The following is an 18,187-nucleotide window of genomic DNA, read 5'->3' as shown; positions in this document are numbered from 1 at the left end:
TGGGCACTCTTTCTTGATTGGATGAAATTGGTGACCGACCCGAAAATGTATTTTTCCGTCTATCAAGAGCTGGACAGATGGCAACACCCCTGTTACTGAGCAACACTCTATAGTAATGATAACTATCAGAATACAGAGCTTTTTTGTTTGTTTGTTATGACCAAAAAATATCACTTGTTTAATATCACCTTTAAAGGAGCTATAGTCAACTTTTTATTGAAAAACGGATGCTAAAATAAAAATATTTTTTCAACAATATTTTATAAAAAAGACTATAAAAAATTTATAAAAAAATGACTCTCAAAAAGCATAAAATAATGGTAAAATAATGATTCTGGCCATTGTCAGAATTTTATAAAATTTGACTATACTGTAGGTCCATAAGCTTAAAACCGGGAAAGCATCAGGTGTCATTTTAGATTTTTAGCAGAATAGCAGAACTACAAGCTTGTACATCTGCTTTTTTGAACATTTTTGAAAAATCTTGAAAGTGTTGAATAATATAATAACATGATTTTAACACGAATCTTCTCTTCTGGGGGTCCCTGGCACAAAACATTTTCAGATGGGGGTCCGCAGCCAAATATATATACATTACCCTTTTGGGGGCCCTCCTTGGACCTTGGCACAAAAGAGTTTGAGAAAGTATGATTCAGAAGTCATTAGAATGAGCCGGCCTCAGGTGGTTGTGTGGCTCAGTGGCCTGTAGATGGCGCTGTGCTGATGCATGTGTGTTTGCTCTCTGTTCCAGCCACACCCACCCATCACCACGGCCACAGCTGCTTGAGACTGAGGGTGTACGTGTGCTGCTCCACAGGTGAGGACCGCCAGCCGCCTCTGTCTCTTTGTGTCTGTAACTATAGCCAGGGGCGTCACAAGGGGGGGGAAAGTTGGATTGAGTTACTAGGGCCCAAGGTGGAGGGGCCTTAATTGTTTTATACTTTAGCTATTGGAAAATAGCAGATATACAAGCTCACAGCGCGGCACCGAGTGCCGCGCTGCGAGCTTGTAGATCTTTTTAAAAAGTCGTGAAAATGTGTGCAAATCTTTGAATATGTGTATTTTTGAAGCAAACATTTGTAACTCAAATTTTGCTTCTGGGGGGTCCCTAGAACTAAATAAGGAGATGGGGGGGGGGGGGTCCGTGGCCAAATACATATCATTTTGGGGGTCCTTGACATGAAAAGGTTTGAGCACCACTGACACCACTGAAAAATAGGTTTTTCAAAAAACCTTAGAAGGATTTGAAATATTCAAAGACTTGCACACATTTTCACGATTTCTCAAAAATAGCAGATCTACAAGCTCGCAGCGCGGCACTCGGTGCCGCGCTGTGAGCTTGTATATCTGCTATTTTTCAGTAGTTAAAGCACAAAATAATGCGTAATAATAATTCACTGTATGTCTTCCCCTCACCTCTACCCTGGTCCCTCTCTCTTTGTGTATTCCACACATGCACACAATACAGAAGTACATACGTGTGTATATACTGTAATATATCTCACAGGTTGCGGTAGTCTGGTAATTGCCAGTTTTGACAGATATTTTTATGGTAGGGTTAGGGTTAGACCGGAAAATAAAATTCCCTCCAGAAAAACCCACAGCACTTTATTAATATCACTGAAAATCATGTTTCATATCTTCTGCGCCTCTCTGTGGCTGCTGCTGATTCTGCTGCTGCTGTTCAATCTTTCTTTCTCTCTCTCTCTCTCTCTCTCTCTCTCTCTCTCTCTCTCTCTCTCTCTCTCTCTCATGTGTCTGTTGCCTCTAACGGACGCATGGACACACTCTGACCACCCAATGTATATATACTTGTATGTATACAGTATGTATGTATACTGTGTACAGTGTATAAATAGTATATATATCACACACACACACACACACACACACACACACACACACACACACACACACACACACACACACACACACACACACACACACACACACACACACATTTCCACCCTACACTGCCTTGGTGGGTTTTGATGGTCCCTTCAAGGCAGTTCTGTGAGAGAGATGGCTTAATGTTCTCTTCTCCGTCTCAGTGCAATTACAGTAATGCCCCCCCCCCCCCCCCCCCCCCCGCCCCCAAACCTCCTCTCGTGCCTGATATGGTCCCGTGGAGCTGTTCAAGAGAGCCGACGGAGGAGAGGAGACATGCTTAATGCTTTTCATCACACCTCTGTCAACGCTCTGCCTATCCTTTGGTACACCTCTCTCTCCCACAATCTCTCTCTCTCTCTCTCTCTCTCTCTCTCTCTCTCTCCTGGTGTCTCTCACTCTCTGCCCCCTAAATTATTTTGGGGGGTCCCCAGATGATTAACTAAATGTGCAAAATTGTTTTCTCACTCAAAAGTAAACAAACCAACATAACATTTAAGTATATAGAGGGTATCTTCACATTTATAAAGTGACAAGTTAAGGACTTTTTAATACCTCTAAAACGACTCTACCTCTAAATATTGGGCAAACTGTCAAACTGGCAGAAATTGTGAAAATAGCTATCTGCTATGAGAAATGTAATGCTTCAACTCTTAGTGCTCATCAGGGTGGGGACGGAGGGGTCCCCAGTTCAAATAGGATTATTTTGGGGGTCGCGGCCTTGAAAAGGTTGAGAACCACTGCTTTACACCACAGCCCCCCCCACACCAGGCGCTGAAAGCTCGCCGGCCGACCACCTCTAACCTTGTCAGTAGCAATACATAGCATTCTGAGGCCAATGTCAATGTCAGCCCCCCCCCCCCCCATGTACACATGACCTTAACCCCCCCCCCCCCCCCCTGCCCAGTGTCACGGTCCATCTAGTCAAATGTCTGCCATGCTTCCATTTTCCCCTGTCTGTGTGCGCACACGAGTGTGTATTTGTGTGTATGTGTGTGTGAGAGGGGGAGAGAGGGAGAGAGAGATTTTAACTTTAACTGATGTGAGTCAGTGCACGCGCATGTGTTTGTGTGTGTATGTGTGTGTGTGTGTGTGTGTTCATTTGTCCCGTTTACAGACTCCAACCTTTGCAAAGAGAGGTCACTTTAACAGCTTGCCATCAAAAAAGCCAATTAATTCCCCGCAAAATCCTCAGCGCTCATTTAACTCAGAGAGAGTGTTAAAGATGGACCCCGGCGGGGTGCTTACGGGTCATGCTTTCATACCGCGGGTTAAACGGACGCCGAGGATTTCACTGTGTGTTCTCTGGGTTTCCGCCTCTGTCCGAACCCATCCCTTCAGAGGCTTTGATACAAATCCACAGCATATGCTTTACATTATGTGCATTTCCACGTAGCGAAGGGACGTTTCCGCTCCTATGCAAATACCCCATATGCTGTCTGTCTCTCCGTTCACATGTATAGAGCGTTGTTGGATCGACATTATAGTATCTCTCTCTCTCTCTCTCTCTCTCTCTCTCTCTCTCTCTCTCTCTCTCTCTCTCTCTCTCACACACACACGCACGCACGCACGCACGCACGCACGCACGCACGCACGCACGCACGCACGCACACACACACACACACACACACACACACACACAGGCACTTTAGATTTCAATCTGTGCGCTCACACATGAGCACACAGTTAAAGTATGAACTGGCAGAGAACAAAACTTCTCTCTCTTTCTCTCTCTCGCGCGCACACACACACACACACACACACACACACACACACACACACACACACACACACACACACACACACACACACACACACACACACACACACACGTATACACCACAGACACGCACATTAATTTAAAATTTTGCAGAGCACTCTCTCATATCTTTCTGTCATTCATGCACGCATACACTTTCAATCTGGCAGAGCGTTCACAATGACTCAATATCTTTCTCCCTCACAAAGACACACACACGCGCACACACGCACACACGCACACACACACACACACACACACGCGCGCACACACACAACCACTTTCATTTATTCATTTACAAACTGGCAGTGCAGAGAGAAAGTAATTCCATGTCTAGACAGTAACAGTACACAGTAAAAATCCTTAGCGTCAATTCTACTTCAAAGAACTGTACAAATAGAACCAAATATTTGGTTCCATTTGTACAAACCTTCAGAGGAAGGGATATTAAGTTTGGCCGCCAAACCAACGGGGCCCACACTGCCAGCTACATGTACTGTAGATGGACAGCTTGTATAACAGTGGTCTAAAAAGGCACATTTTATTTCCTGCTGTGTTTTAATGATGTGTGTGCTCTCTCTCTCTCTCTCTCTCTCTCTCTCTCTCTCTCTGTGTTTCTCTTTTTTGTCCAATTATTCCGCTTTCTGTCTCTCCTCTTTCTCCGCTGTCTTTCTTTCTCTCCTCTACCTTTCCTGCTCTTTTCTTCTTCTCTCTCTCTCTCTCTGTCTCTCTCTTCAACCCTTGCCTCGCTCTCTCTGTATTTCTCTCTTTTCCCCTTGTTATTTCTCTCTCTCTCTCTCTCTTTCTCTCTCTCTCTCTCTCTCTCTCTATCTCCTGTGTGTGTGTGTGTGTGTGTGTTCTGTGTTGCACCTCTCAGTCTCTCAGGCAGACGATGATGACTCCAGTCAGACACCTCCTGACTACACGGTCAGACCAAACATCAAAATACATGAAATTGGTGAGTGGTTCCACCGTGCTCTACATTGGACCCACCAGACACATGCATTCCATGACCTCCATGTGCATATATGTATGTAATGAATCACATCATTATGTACTTGGGCATTCACCGAATATTCGAATATTTGAATATTCGAATATCAAAGTCACTATTCGACGCTGTTCACCGAAGTCGAAGATTCGCCTATTTTTATTTTTGTATTGTTTTCTCTTTAAAAAGATTTTTATGCTCTATACCAGGGGTTCTCACACCTTTTTAGGCTGTTATCCCCAAAATAAAGATATTTGAACTGGGGACCCCCACCCTGACAAGCACTTGGAATTGTAGGTATTACATTTAATGTGACTCGGTTCCGCAGATAAATATTGTGAAAATAGCAGATCTACATGCTCACAACGCCTCGCAACGCATGTGGATCGACTATTTTCACAATGTTCGCCTCTTGCTTACTTACAGTTTTTCATGATTGTTAACACACGTTTTTCACTACACTAACGGCTTTTTCAAAACTGCACACACAAAACTGAAAACCTCACACACAAAATGCTAAACCTCACACTCCCTTCCCAAGATGATCACTTTGCCATCAAATCACTTAACTGTGTTGACAAAATGGAACTTGTGTTTTCATTTCACCTGACACTCCCTTCCCAAGATGACTCTTTGCCATAAAATCACTTAACTGTGTTCACAAAATGGAACTCGTGTTTTATTTGGTACACACTGCCATATTTTCAAATGACACATACCTTTCATTCAGTACACACAACTAAGCGTTTGCTGCACACTACCTAGCATTTACAGCACACTGGAGTGCAAAATTGAAAACACACCATTGAATTGGAACACACCATATGAATGACATTGACTCGGGAGAATGAGCTATTTCTCCTTTTGTAAAATTACTCAGTTTGGCCTACTTTTTTATTTGTAAAACATAAAACAGCACACAATATGGCAATATGCATCCAAAAAGTTTTACGTATTTGGGTACATGATTTACTGTAGATTTAGGCACCATGCCTCTGGTCAGAGATGGGCACAAAATACAAAAAAGTATTTTGAAAAAAATCTAAATACTTGGTCAGTACTTGGTCTAATATTGACCAGGATACTATCCTGGTGACAATATCCTGGGCTGGTATTTGTAGGCCTATCTTTGTATTTCAAATCATATTTTGTGCCCATCTCTGCCTCCGGTTCCTGTCTCAATGTTCAGTTGTGCAACAACTGAACATTGTGTATAGTGTTTAGACAACAAGGTACTTGTGTAATTGACATCAGACTTGAATGTGTAGAGTTTTGAATAGTTGTGTGTTGTGTGTTGATACTTTGAGATTTTACATGAGAAGTGTGTGCAACAACTGAACATTGTGTATAGTGTTTCGACAACAAGGTGAATTGTAATTGACATCCGTGTGTTATAGGATGATGCTTTGAGATTTGACGTGAGAAGTGTGTGCAACAACCAAAAATTGGAGTGTAAAGAAAGAAAATCCGAGTCTAATGCAGAAAAGGGAGTGTGAAGTAGTGCCAAATCGGGGCAAGCAATAGGTTCATGCAGTTAAGGTTGTGAAAATTGTGCTGAATTTTAGATTTTTGTGCTTTAACAATCATGAAAAACTGTAATATTAGACAGTTTGGCCAGTCCTGTCGAATATTCGACTATTCGAATACTTTGAGGTTGAATAATTCGAATACTAAAAATCACTATTTGTGAATGCCCTGTTATGTACAGTATATACTTACATTCAGACTTCAGCATTAATCTAATAAGATAACAATTCTACCAGTTTAAGTAAGATATATGTTACATATGTTTGTCTTTCACGCTGAGCCGCCTCGCTCCTGACCGTGAAATGGAGTAATAGAATTTCCGTAGGTCAACACTTGTGATGTAACAAAGGCATATGGTATTTCCACAGATTTGTTGATCTCTTGGCCTTTTCATGAAATGTCATCTCGTATGAGAAATGTTCATGGGAAGACGACTTTGAAGATGCCATGCAATGGCAAGCAACAAAGCGTGGGGAATTGGGATGGTTGTTTTTCTTCTTTCTTGATATTCATAATATGCAAATGAGTTAACTTCTTATCAAACTATATTAAATACATTTTTGGTAGCACTTCTCACGAACGTCATACTTCCTTGTATTCCCTTTTTGGTTAGGAATTAATAACACTAGTAAGACGCCTCAGGGTTGACATGCGACCTCGCCCTAAAGGGCGAGATCGTGCCAATTCTTGGCCATCTGGCCAGTGATGTATATCGGACGAGTTACCCATATATGGAGACCCCTGCATGATAGTCAACAATGTTATGTCAAAACATGCCCATATATGGCCATTACCAAATATGGGCATTCCCAGATATGTCCTTAATATTGCTGACATTGGGACAGGGATCTCCGTATATGGGCATACAACATATGTTAATTTGTAAAGCCAAGCAGGGCCTTGGCAAGTTAGGGCCTGGGTTTGATGCCTGTGGATCTCCATATATGGCCATAAGGGGTGCCCTAACAGGGCATCATCTGGGAATGCCCATACTGTATATGGACATTTTATTTATTTTATCCTTTATTAATATATATCCATATACATATATGGACTTAATATTAATGTTTTCGGGGAAGGTAGGGTGTAAATCAGAGTAAAGCAGGCTCTTGGGCCAGTTAGGGCCTGGGATTGACAGGCCTGGGCATAAAAGGGATTTTGTTTCTGGGAATGACCATATATGGACTTTTTATTTTATTTTATCCTTTATTTATAATAATATGTATACAATATATGTTATGGCCATACATGGAGATCCCTATCTGAACCAGCCACACAGATATGGGCCATGCCTTTGCCATCTTCTTCATATATGGGCATAAAAGGGATAACCATATATGGACTTTTACATAGGTGATGTCACCTGTGATGTCACAGTGACAAGGGAACCTACCCATAGACTGTAAAAATGTGTACTGACTGACTGACTGGCTGACTGACACAGTATGGATATCCAGGGTTTGATCTTTGATGAGGTGATATCACGTGATGTCCCTGTACAGAAGGACGGACGGACTGACTGACTGAACAGACAGACAGACAGGCGGAGACAAGCTGTGACATTTCTCATGGTATACTGCGACCTTCGGTCGCAATGATGAACCACATTTACAGAGGGCCATTGGAAAATGGCAATTCATACATTTCATGATTTAAAAGAGTAGGGTCTTTGGTGAGACACATGCATGTAGGTATAGGGATGGCCAGTGTGTTGCCATGTGCCGTGCTGCACCTCAGCACAGTGTCTCTCTGTGCCCTGGTACACATCAAGCCTCAGGGGTTGGTGAGCAGACAACATGTTTGTTTGTGGTGCGTCCAACAGCGCGTTCAAGTTTCAGTAACCGGTGCATGGGTCAAATAACCTTTCTGGGTTAATATGTGGGTGACATAGGCTCCCTCCCTCCCTCTCACACACAGACAAACGGACCCACAACTTGAACTTTATCAAGTTCAAGTTACTTTTCAAGTTACTTTTATTGCCATGTCACAACCAGGTTGGTGGTATTTGGTTTCAGTCCAGAATTTTTTGCAGCTCTGACAAAACAAGGAACAAGACATAAGTACATGTAGACATTTACACCATTACCACTACCAACAATAAAAACATGGAAACAGAAAACTAAACAAGACTTTATTTATATAGTTGGAGTTAATATTTGTAAGCTTGAATCAAATCTTGTTATTAGTTCTTGTTTATAGTTTTTAGGAACACATTCACAGCCAATTGATTGACTGATTGATTGAATACAAACGGCAAACAGTACAGCAAGTGCAATTACGCAAGCAATGCTAACAGGATAACACAACAAAGCCCTGAGGGCTTGTTTCCATTGTGGTCCTATATGTATTCAATTCATAATCAGGACTTAAATGGCCCAGTTGCAATTTGCAGACCGGTGCTCTTTTTAGGGTGGTTTTGAATGAGGATAGGGACTAGCAAAGTTTGGTGGCTGGTGATAGGGTGTTACACATTTCGGTGACGGAACAGTAGATTGCATTCATCCCCATGTTTGTGCAGAATTTGGGGGGAATGAGATTGGTGGAGCTCCCTCTGGTTTCTTTGTGCCCCTGGGTGTCTCTCAGCCTAGTTTAGTAGTTTTAGCGGTGGGCAATATGGTGATAAATATCGTTGAGATGATACAATGTCTCCACAATATGCCTTTTCAGAGATATTGCATATATCGTGATACAATGAGTGATCCTTATAAAAACTCCTGTTGAATTGTTAAATTCAGAATTAATTTAAACCAGCATTTTGGTCTAAATCAGTAGTTCTCAAACCTTAAAATGTAATTTGGTTTCATTTGCATACTGTCAGAGTTACATACTTGAAAGGGTCGATTTAGACCTCCCAAAAGGAATCCAGAGAGTCCCTGGACACCACTCTTTGAGGACCACTGGTCTAGATGGTCTTTTACTCCTTTTTCTTTTAGTTTTTGTTACCTTGTAGGTGGTTGTACTGTAAAGTAACTTGAAAAATAACCATAAAACCAACTTGAAAAAGAATCATGATAAGATTGTGTATCATGATACAGCTTGGAAAAATATTGTGTTATTGTATTTTTCCATATCGCCCACCCCTAAGTAGTTTTGACAGATACATGGGCAGTTGGGCACTGATCCCCCGAGTATCTTCAAGACAAGGACCATTACGTCTTTAATCACTGCCTGACACAGCTCATGATGGCACAGGCAGGTTAGTTACTCTAAATAACAGGCAGGCAGGAGGGAGCTGATTAGGATGAAAAGACATACTGTTCTGTTGCTTAATTTTCAACTCTAATTACTAACGGTTTGGAAAAAGTTTATCCAAAATCTTGTGTTTTTCCTCACCAGTTTCAAATCAGTTGAGATTTCGGACCTCTAGGAGATGCTATAGTCTCATTCAATAAATTACAGCGTGCAAACAGAGTAGTACTGCCTGAATACCAGCACACTCTCTTCAAACAGAGTAGTAATGGCGTATACCAGCACACACTCAACAGAGGAGTACCATTTCATCACTGTCAGGCAGAAACCTCGTATCTCCAAGTTTCAAATGTTCTTTGGTAAATTAAATTCAGGAGACGATCACTTGGGTTAAGATATACTTTATTGACCAGAATGAAGCAGAAAGCAAGCATCACACAACATGGCATATTGAGCACCCTACTATAGAGACAGCATAGAATCTAAACCTATATCTAAGCGCATAGTATTGGCAGCCTACCTTAGCTCTACTATAAGACAGCATAGAATCTATAGCCTAAGTTAGCATGGTTTGGCATGGGGTTCTGCCTCGGGCCATGGCTCGCTGAACCCACGATCCTCATGTTACCATGAGCATCGAGGGCATAATCTAATTACAGCGAGCCCTGGCCCGATACCCCCCGAGGGGGATCTAAGGCAGAACCTGAAGGTGGCGCTGGGGTGGTGGCGGGGCAGTGCTATGCAACGAGACTGAGTCCCACCATCTGACTTCCCTAAGAACTATGGGTAAGGGGGGGGGGCAGGACCTAGTGACCCACCCCCCTCCGCGCGCGCGCTCCCTTGGGACCGCCCCCTGAACTCGCTTTGATCCTTACGAATCGTCGCACTATTTCAGGAGACGATCACTTGGGTTAAGATATACTTTATTGACCAGAATGAAGCAGAAAGCAAGCATCACACAACATGGCATATTGAGCACCCTACTATAGAGACAGCATAGAATCTAAACCTATATCTAAGCGCATAGTATTGGCAGCCTACCTTAGCTCTACTATAAGACAGCATAGAATCTATAGCCTAAGTTAGCATGGTTTGGCATGGGGTTCTGCCTCGGGCCATGGCTCGCTGAACCCACGATCCTCATGTTACCATGAGCATCGAGGGCATAATCTAATTACAGCGAGCCCTGGCCCGATACCCCCCAAAACTACAAACCCCCAAAGCACGCCAAAATCTCAGAATCCCATGCCAGTGCTAGCCAATATTACTAAGCAAAATATTAAGCAATGATATTGGCAGCTTGCCAAAAACGCTATAAGTACTGCTAAAGCAATTTAATAATTAAGAATGTTAGCAGCTGGCAGACCGAACCAACGGTGAGGAAGGTGGTACTGCTGACTATAACGATATACTGCAATCTGACTGAAGCCATACTAAAACACCCTAGAGAAAAGCGGGAGCAGCAACATGGACGTATATATATATAGACAGCAGAACCAGAAGCAGCGATGAAACCTTTAATTCATATAACTACAGCGCCATACAGCTTCACATCCTACCTAACTAACACCCCAGCAACCACCTAGCTTTTGCATGATAGAATTTATAACTCGCAGCGATGCAAAATAAAACCCTATGGAACAACCCTGCTAATAGTGCCTGCAGCACTATTAACATCAGCAGCAGAAGCGTTAACTGAAACGCGTCCAACTCCAGCTTGGAACCATTACGCTTCGGTCAGTCCTGTGTTGTGTGTGCTTGATAGCTTGGCGTGCAGGATCTTGAGTTAGCTGAGGGCACCAGAAGTGCTGGTGGTGTGGCTGCTCCGATCCGGAGAGAATGCAGAGTGAAGAGGGGCGGGCCGCAAATCTGGCAGCTCTCTCCGGGGGTCGTGTGACGAGGACGTCGGGCAGACGGCCCGGTGTTCAGCATGGACATGAAAGGACAGAAGGGAGAGTTAGTTCTGCGACTGACACTGGTGTACCTTCCCTGCTTAAACTGCGAGCTGCAATCTTCAGAGGCCATGTGCTAGTCGCATCTTAAGCCTGGCCTTGGTGACCGCATGTGCTTGCCGCAGAAATTACAATCTTAGCTTTAGCTGACCATAACAATGAAACCACGCCTAAGGACGCTGACTTTTAGGATCACAGAGAAATTTTCGCAGCCCACGGAGCGCTCTGCTGCAGAGTCTGCTGCTGCACATATGAGAATCTCCACGAGATACCCGTCTTGACCTTTAAAGGCAAGCTATGCAAGCCTAGAGAGCGGCTAAAGCCCAACATTCAGTACAAGTAAGACGCTGCCATGTAACTATGGTTGCCTATTATTAGCAAGCTTAGAGAGCGGCTGAACGCTCACAGAATCGAACAAGCGAATGCGTTGCTATTTACCTGCTAGAGTGTGGCTCCTCAGGGCATCTGGCTGAGCCCGAGGGCGCCCGGAGCGCCGCCGCTGAAGCTGCTCCGCGCCCGGGGCACCGCTGCCGAAACTGCTCCGCTCCGCAGGGAATGCGGTGTGTAGAGAGATGGCGCGACGCCTTCACTCTGGCCCTCCTCCCTCAGTCTCGCGGCGAACCAGCATGCGTCATGGAACAGAGGGTCGTTGGGGCAGACATCGGGCGGACAGCCAGGTGTTTCAGCATGGAAATACAGGACGAAAAAGTGAGTTAGTTCTGCTGCAGAGTTTGCTGATGCACACATAAGAAACTCTACAACCCATCTCTTGACTTTTAAAGTCAAACCATACCAAAACGTGGCCCAACCGATATGCGTAAATTCCCCAGCTTAGAGCGACTGCACCCTGACAGAACTTAACAAGCAAATGCGCTGCTATTTACCTGCTAGAGTCTGGCTCCGCCGTGCTTCCAGGGCAGCCGTCGCTGGCGAGAAAACTGGCTCCCGCCGTTGGCGCTAGAACTGGCGTTCCTTTGCGGCGTGACGGCGGTGTCGGTGTGCCGCTCCCCCCGGAAGATGAGCCTGTGCCCTACGTGCCTCCGTCGTGGGCTCGCGGGCCGCCGGGAAGTCAGGAGGCTGGCGGGCCGGCTGTCCCAAGGCAGCAGCGGAAACAGCTGTGGCCGTCGCAGCGATACCCTCCGTGGTGCCGACCGACTCCCGACTGGACTCCCAGCCGCACACAGCATTAGACGAAGCTAGAAACATAACCTTCATGACATGATTAGTGGAACCTGCAGCTAAAGCTGCCATGATAACCTGCTGTCCTAGCCGTGGGCCTGCAGCCGCGCCGGCCTGAAGCTGGAATAATAGACAGGATGAATAGCAACCAGCAAGTATTAGCTTTAGCATGAGCTGAAGGAAAACAGTACTGAAGCCAAGTGCAGCGGCTACGGAAACACCACTAGAACATACGGTGTGCTATGTGACCCAGTACTATAACCTTAGTTTGCAACAAATATTTGAGTTAAACCCCTTTAACTTCTGAAACACTGGTAGCAGCTTAACATGCAGTAGAAACACCCCGCAGCTGCCGTGCGACGCTGCAAAGACGACCTGCTGTAGCTGTCGCTATGCGTCGGCTTTAGCCCGAAGCTGAAAGATAGACCTGATGTTAGGGTTAGGAAACCTGAAAAATAAACATGATTTTAGGTTAGGAACCTGAAGTTAAAACGTAGACCTGGTGTTAGCCGCGCCCTTATAGCCGCCGCAGCGAGACGCTGTTAAGAAAGTGATTTAGCTGGACCTGTGCCGCTTTAGCCTGGAGCTGCCATACTGGAGCAGTAATGACAACATGTTAGCAGAAAACACTCAACACCCTGGTAACAGCTTGACATGCAGTAGAAACAATAACTTGCTGGTTTTTTATAGCATTTAGTATAGCAGTACCGCTGACAACTTAGAACTTATCAACTAAAAGCCTACGATGCGAGGAAAAGCTACAGCTGATGGATGCTGAAACTGAAAGAGAATGTTTAGCTGGATGGGAGGGAGGGAGGGTGGTCTATCGAGCATTTAGAGTAGACTACGATTCCCTGCATGCACTAGCGAGTTCAACTGGTGACGTCAGGACAGACAGGCACGACTGTGTTAGCGGAAGCAAAACAAGTTCGCACGTAAACTGTATAGCCTGCGGGTTTTCCTCCTCCCAGGAGCTCACACGGAAAACATCCTTAATAGGCTTCTCAAAGAGAGGCGAATACTGTTTTTTAATAGTTCCTCCCGCGAGGGCTTCTATGCCACGATAAATGGCAGCAGCCCTACTATGGTCCAAGAAGCAACAGGAACCATTTAGTAGCTGCTAAGGTATAGCAACTAGCACCTCATAAGCAGCAGCTGTTAAGACGGCCAGACAGTGCAAAAAGAGGAAAACATACACATAACCCGAGGCGAGGCAGAAGCAATATAGGCCCCATACTAACTAGATTAAGCACGCTGCGGGCGAAGCTTGCTACTAGCACGACGCCGAGGCTTGGCATGATAGAGAACTACATTTCCCACACGCAGCGCTTAGTATTTGCTGCCGAACGTCATGCCGTAAATCACCGCTTGACGTGACTCGGCTAGCTCAGGAGCTAGGTGAACTCTGCCGTTTACAGACACCTGCAACCTACAAACTGAATCCTCCTAGCGTGATTCATTACCTGCTACGGGGCTGTGTTTTCACGCGGCTCTCGCCGCTCTATGCCTTGACATGGCTAGCACATTGATTTACCAGCTAACAGCATCCTTACCGGCTAGCAATAGCCACCAGCTAGCTCCTAGCTGACTATACATTAAACCTGTTGTTCCGCGCTAGCCGATACGGCCCGCGCCGTTGCAAGTACTGACATGGTTATCGACAAACCCAACGACTGAGATTACTTTAACTCATGGTAGCCCAGTAAAGGCCCACCAGGGCACGAAATAAGTTAGCATTTAGCCTGTAGCCACAGCCAACTTCTATGATACTGAGTTTACCTTTAGCAACTTTAGCAAGCCTGTAACACCTTTGAAATAGCTTTAGCAACAAACTGAAAGTACAGAAATCAGCTAGGCCCCAGCAACGATAGCAAGAAATCTGAACCTTGAAACAGCAGTTTAGAATTCAGCGATTACCAGAATAACAATCTCAAACTTCCCATACAACCTGGCCAAGAACACAGCTTCTTAGTTTGGCAGCTAAGTTTACAGTTTACAGTTTACAGTTTAGGCATTTAGCAGACGCTTTTAATCCAAAGCGACTTACAATAAGCAGATACAACATCGCAATAATAAACAAGATAATAGGTCAGTACATTAACAGCAATATAACAATGTAAATGGATATCTATCTAGAGAAAAACACAATATAATCAAGTTCTAAAGAAACCTAACAAACAAATGTTAACTAGCTTCATGTATGGTCATTGAACATACATGAATTGAGCGATAGAAAAATAGCAGAAACAGACAGAAATACTCAGCCAAGTTAGGCACCCTCTCCAAGCGGTGGGCAGCAGCACAGCTACCTGCAAGCAACAAGTGTGGCACTTGTGTGTGTACTGCCGCATGGTAGCAAGCAGCAGTGCTATGCAACGAGACTGAGTCCCACCATCTGACTTCCCTAAGAACTATGGGTAAGGGGGGGGGGCAGGACCTAGTGACCCACCCCCCTCCGCGCGCGCGCTCCCTTGGGACCGCCCCCTGAACTCGCTTTGATCCTTACGAATCGTCGCACTATGCCCTACTTCATCATACCAAAGTGTTGCACAAAAGCAGTGAAAATTGCAGATCTACAAGCACACAACGCCTCGCGATGCGAGGCGTGTGCTTGTAGCTTGGCTATTTTTTTAATTATATTTTTAAATAATAACAAAAAAAGGAAGGTTTTGGACATGCCAGGTTTCTACCCGACAACAACGATTTGAATACCAGGCACCGCTTGCTCGCACTAGGAGTGATTTCCTTTGATGTTTGCCAGTTTAGGTGAAACGTATTCAGCTCTCAATAGAATACAGTATGTGCTTGCATGTGAAACGTGTAGCTTGAAACGAGCATCAGTAAGTGAACACAGACAACATTTAAAAGAGCGGACAAAATGCCTTGCCCCGCAACAGTTTAACACAGGTAATTTAATAGAGAACGTATATTTCCGGCAAAACATTTTAATAAAGCGAAACATGGGATGTATTAATGCATCTGGCTACAATAAAAAAAAACTGAACTGATATCAAAACCTGCGAGTAACCTTAATTTTTGCTCATTTCTGCCGTGCAGGTGTGAACAATGAGATAGTTTATTGTAGAGCATAGAAATACAAACAATTTTGTTTTCCTTTCCAACAAAACTCTCCAATTTGGCATTTCCAAATGCCAAATTGCCATAAGGAAAATGACAATGAAGTTGACTAATTAAACGGGGCAGGAGTGAAGGGCTGTGTGCAGGTCACTGGGTGACTCATATGTTTCACTCTGGCAGATGTTTCAATATAATGTTTTCTATGTGAACCGTGTAGTCTTGATGAAACATGAACAGGTATTCCTTCATACAGGGTTAACAAAAAGGCTTTCTTAATCTTAACAATGTAAGCCCTATATATCAATAAGACAAATAGTGAAAACATCCAATCTACTATCTCACAATGCGTTGCATCATGTTGTGAGTTTGTAGATCTGCTGTTTTCACAATTTGTGAATGAAAAGAAATCTATTGTCCGTAAAGTATTATTGACTTACTGTACAAGCAAACACATTCTACTCACATACACAGTTGAACCCCCCCTCCCCCCCTTCCCCCCAAATCCATAAGGTCAAGACAGGTCTGGCCCGGAATGAAAAACCAATGTTTACCTGGATAGAAGACACCTAAGCCAGCCAGTCAATAATGTACAACAGCTGACAACTTACATACAGTAGCCCCCCTCCACCCCAATTGTCTGTATCACTCTCCACCTTCAGACAGCCAAAGCCCTCTTGTGTAGCCTCATCATGTCCGCTCATATCTGAGAACTGTACAGTGTCCATGGAACACGGACGCCAAGGAAAGACAGAGAGAGAGAAGGCCAGGGACGTGCTGGGCCCCTGATTCAGCCCGGGAAAAAGAGTTGGAGAGGCCCTCATTGCTCGCTATAGAGAGAGATCTCTCTCCATAGCGCTGCTGCTACTCAAAGATTTGCCATTTCAGATCATGACAAGTGACAAGCCAGTGGGCCAATTACATGAGGAAATGATATTTCCTCGTTGTCGGGTGGAAACCTTGTATGTCCAAAACCGTTTGTTTTGTATTTATCATTTGAAAAATGATTTAAACTAGCCTCGCACCGCGAGGCGTTGTGTGCTTGTAGATCTGCTGTTTTCACTACTTTTGTGCGACGGCCTTGTATGATGAAGCAGGGCTTTGCTTTGCGAAAAAATTTACAAATTTGAAACTTGGAGATACAAGGTTTCTGCCCAACAGTGACGATTTACTTTGTTGGCCGCCCAGGCCCATTTCCTAATGGCCGGCCTGGACCGGCCGGGAATGAACCGGCCGTTCGGGAGTTGGCCCGGTTTTCCCAATGGCCAGCACGTCCCTGGAGAAGGCCCTTGAGCAGAGAGAGAGAGAGAAGGGCCTCAGAACACCCTGAGTGTCTTCATAGAGACAGAGAGATGGGCCAGAGATGTGAAGATGGAAATGCAAAGGGATAAAAAAAAACAACAGGGAGGGAGGAGAAATGGTGAGAGCTATAACAGGCGAGCTGTGGGATAGAGATCGAAAAAGGAGAGAGACGGAAGAGCAATGAAAACAAAGTTGAGAGAGGGCAAGAGAAACTGTTAAGAAAAAGTAAATGAAATCAGAAAGCGGTTTGGATTAAGCGATCACGAAGGGGAAGAGAGATATAAGGATGGAGGGAGAGAGGAGGAAGATAAAGCAGACGGGCCCAGCGGTGGGCGAGCATCCTCAGCTTAAACAGAAGGAGAATGTATTGAAGGAAAACAAATCATACCGTAGCCTCCGGCCGTGCGATGGTCTCTGCAGAATACATTTGAAGCCAGTAAACAATGCACACGCACGCACACACGCGTGCACGCACGCACGCACGCACGCACACACACACACACACACACACACACAAACCCCCGCTGGCCTTCACTCTCTCACCTGGTCTACCCGGTACCCACACAGACCTGCTTGGCCTTACGTTGAAATTCTGTCCTGCGTTTGTTGTGTTTTTGTGGTTCCCTACAGTGGTGTTATCCTGTTTGGGTCAAAGGCGAGAGTCTTCCTGTCTGGAGAATCAAACTCAGACGCTACTGTATACATACACAAAAAGGGCCTGGTTTTTATACTGCGGACACGTACACGGCACGCACTGTAATTCTATTCATACTACGATATATAACGGTCTCGCAGTTGCAGATATTTCCACTTCTGCCCGCACACACTTTCATCTCTTCCCAGAGTAACTGGGATTTATTTCCAAGGATTTAAGCACGCTGGGTTGTCTTTATAGGCTTTTAATGACGACTTATAAAGATGCAGATACTAGCGATGGATCTCTTCACACAGCCGCTTCTGAAACAGAGCGAACATGTATCTATTCTAAGTAACTGCAATATTCTCATGGAAGAGATTTGGTGTGGAGAGAAAGAAGGAGGGGGCCAACTTACACAAACCCCAATTTGGAACCCCAGTCAATTCAATTCAATTCCATTCAATTCAATTCAATTCAAAGGAGCTTTATTGGCATGAAAATATACCTTTACATTGCCAAAGCAAGTGTCACAAATAAAAATAAAAACTGTTGAAAATGGGAAACATATATACAGTTGGAGGGGGTACAGCATTGTGTAAACAGATTTATGTCGCATTGTGACATTTTATATATACAGGGTATAAAGCTTTTGGAACAAATGGAAGCATTATTTTTTCTCAAAATGCATT

At 44.5% G+C, this 18,187-nt stretch overlaps 1 protein-coding gene across 1 annotated transcript in view; it reads left to right on the top strand.

Moving 5' to 3' along the window:
* efna3a (ephrin-A3a) overlaps positions 1-18,187 on the top strand; it is a gene marked incomplete at both ends in the record, with an annotated part of 140,092 nt that overhangs the window by 113,432 nt on the left and 8,473 nt on the right. Inside the window, 2 exons of the mRNA XM_080735975.1 lie at positions 752-817; positions 4,524-4,604. Of these exons, the coding sequence (XP_080592101.1) occupies positions 752-817; positions 4,524-4,604 (147 nt within the window). The remainder of the gene's footprint in view (positions 1-751; positions 818-4,523; positions 4,605-18,187) is intronic.

Source organism: Nannobrachium achirus (assembly GCF_963921795.1).
Source record: "Nannobrachium achirus genome assembly, chromosome: 10".
Taxonomy (NCBI): Eukaryota; Metazoa; Chordata; class Actinopteri; order Myctophiformes; family Myctophidae; genus Nannobrachium; species Nannobrachium achirus.
Note: the sequence above shows the minus strand (reverse complement) of the source record. Positions and strands in the feature narration are given on the sequence as shown.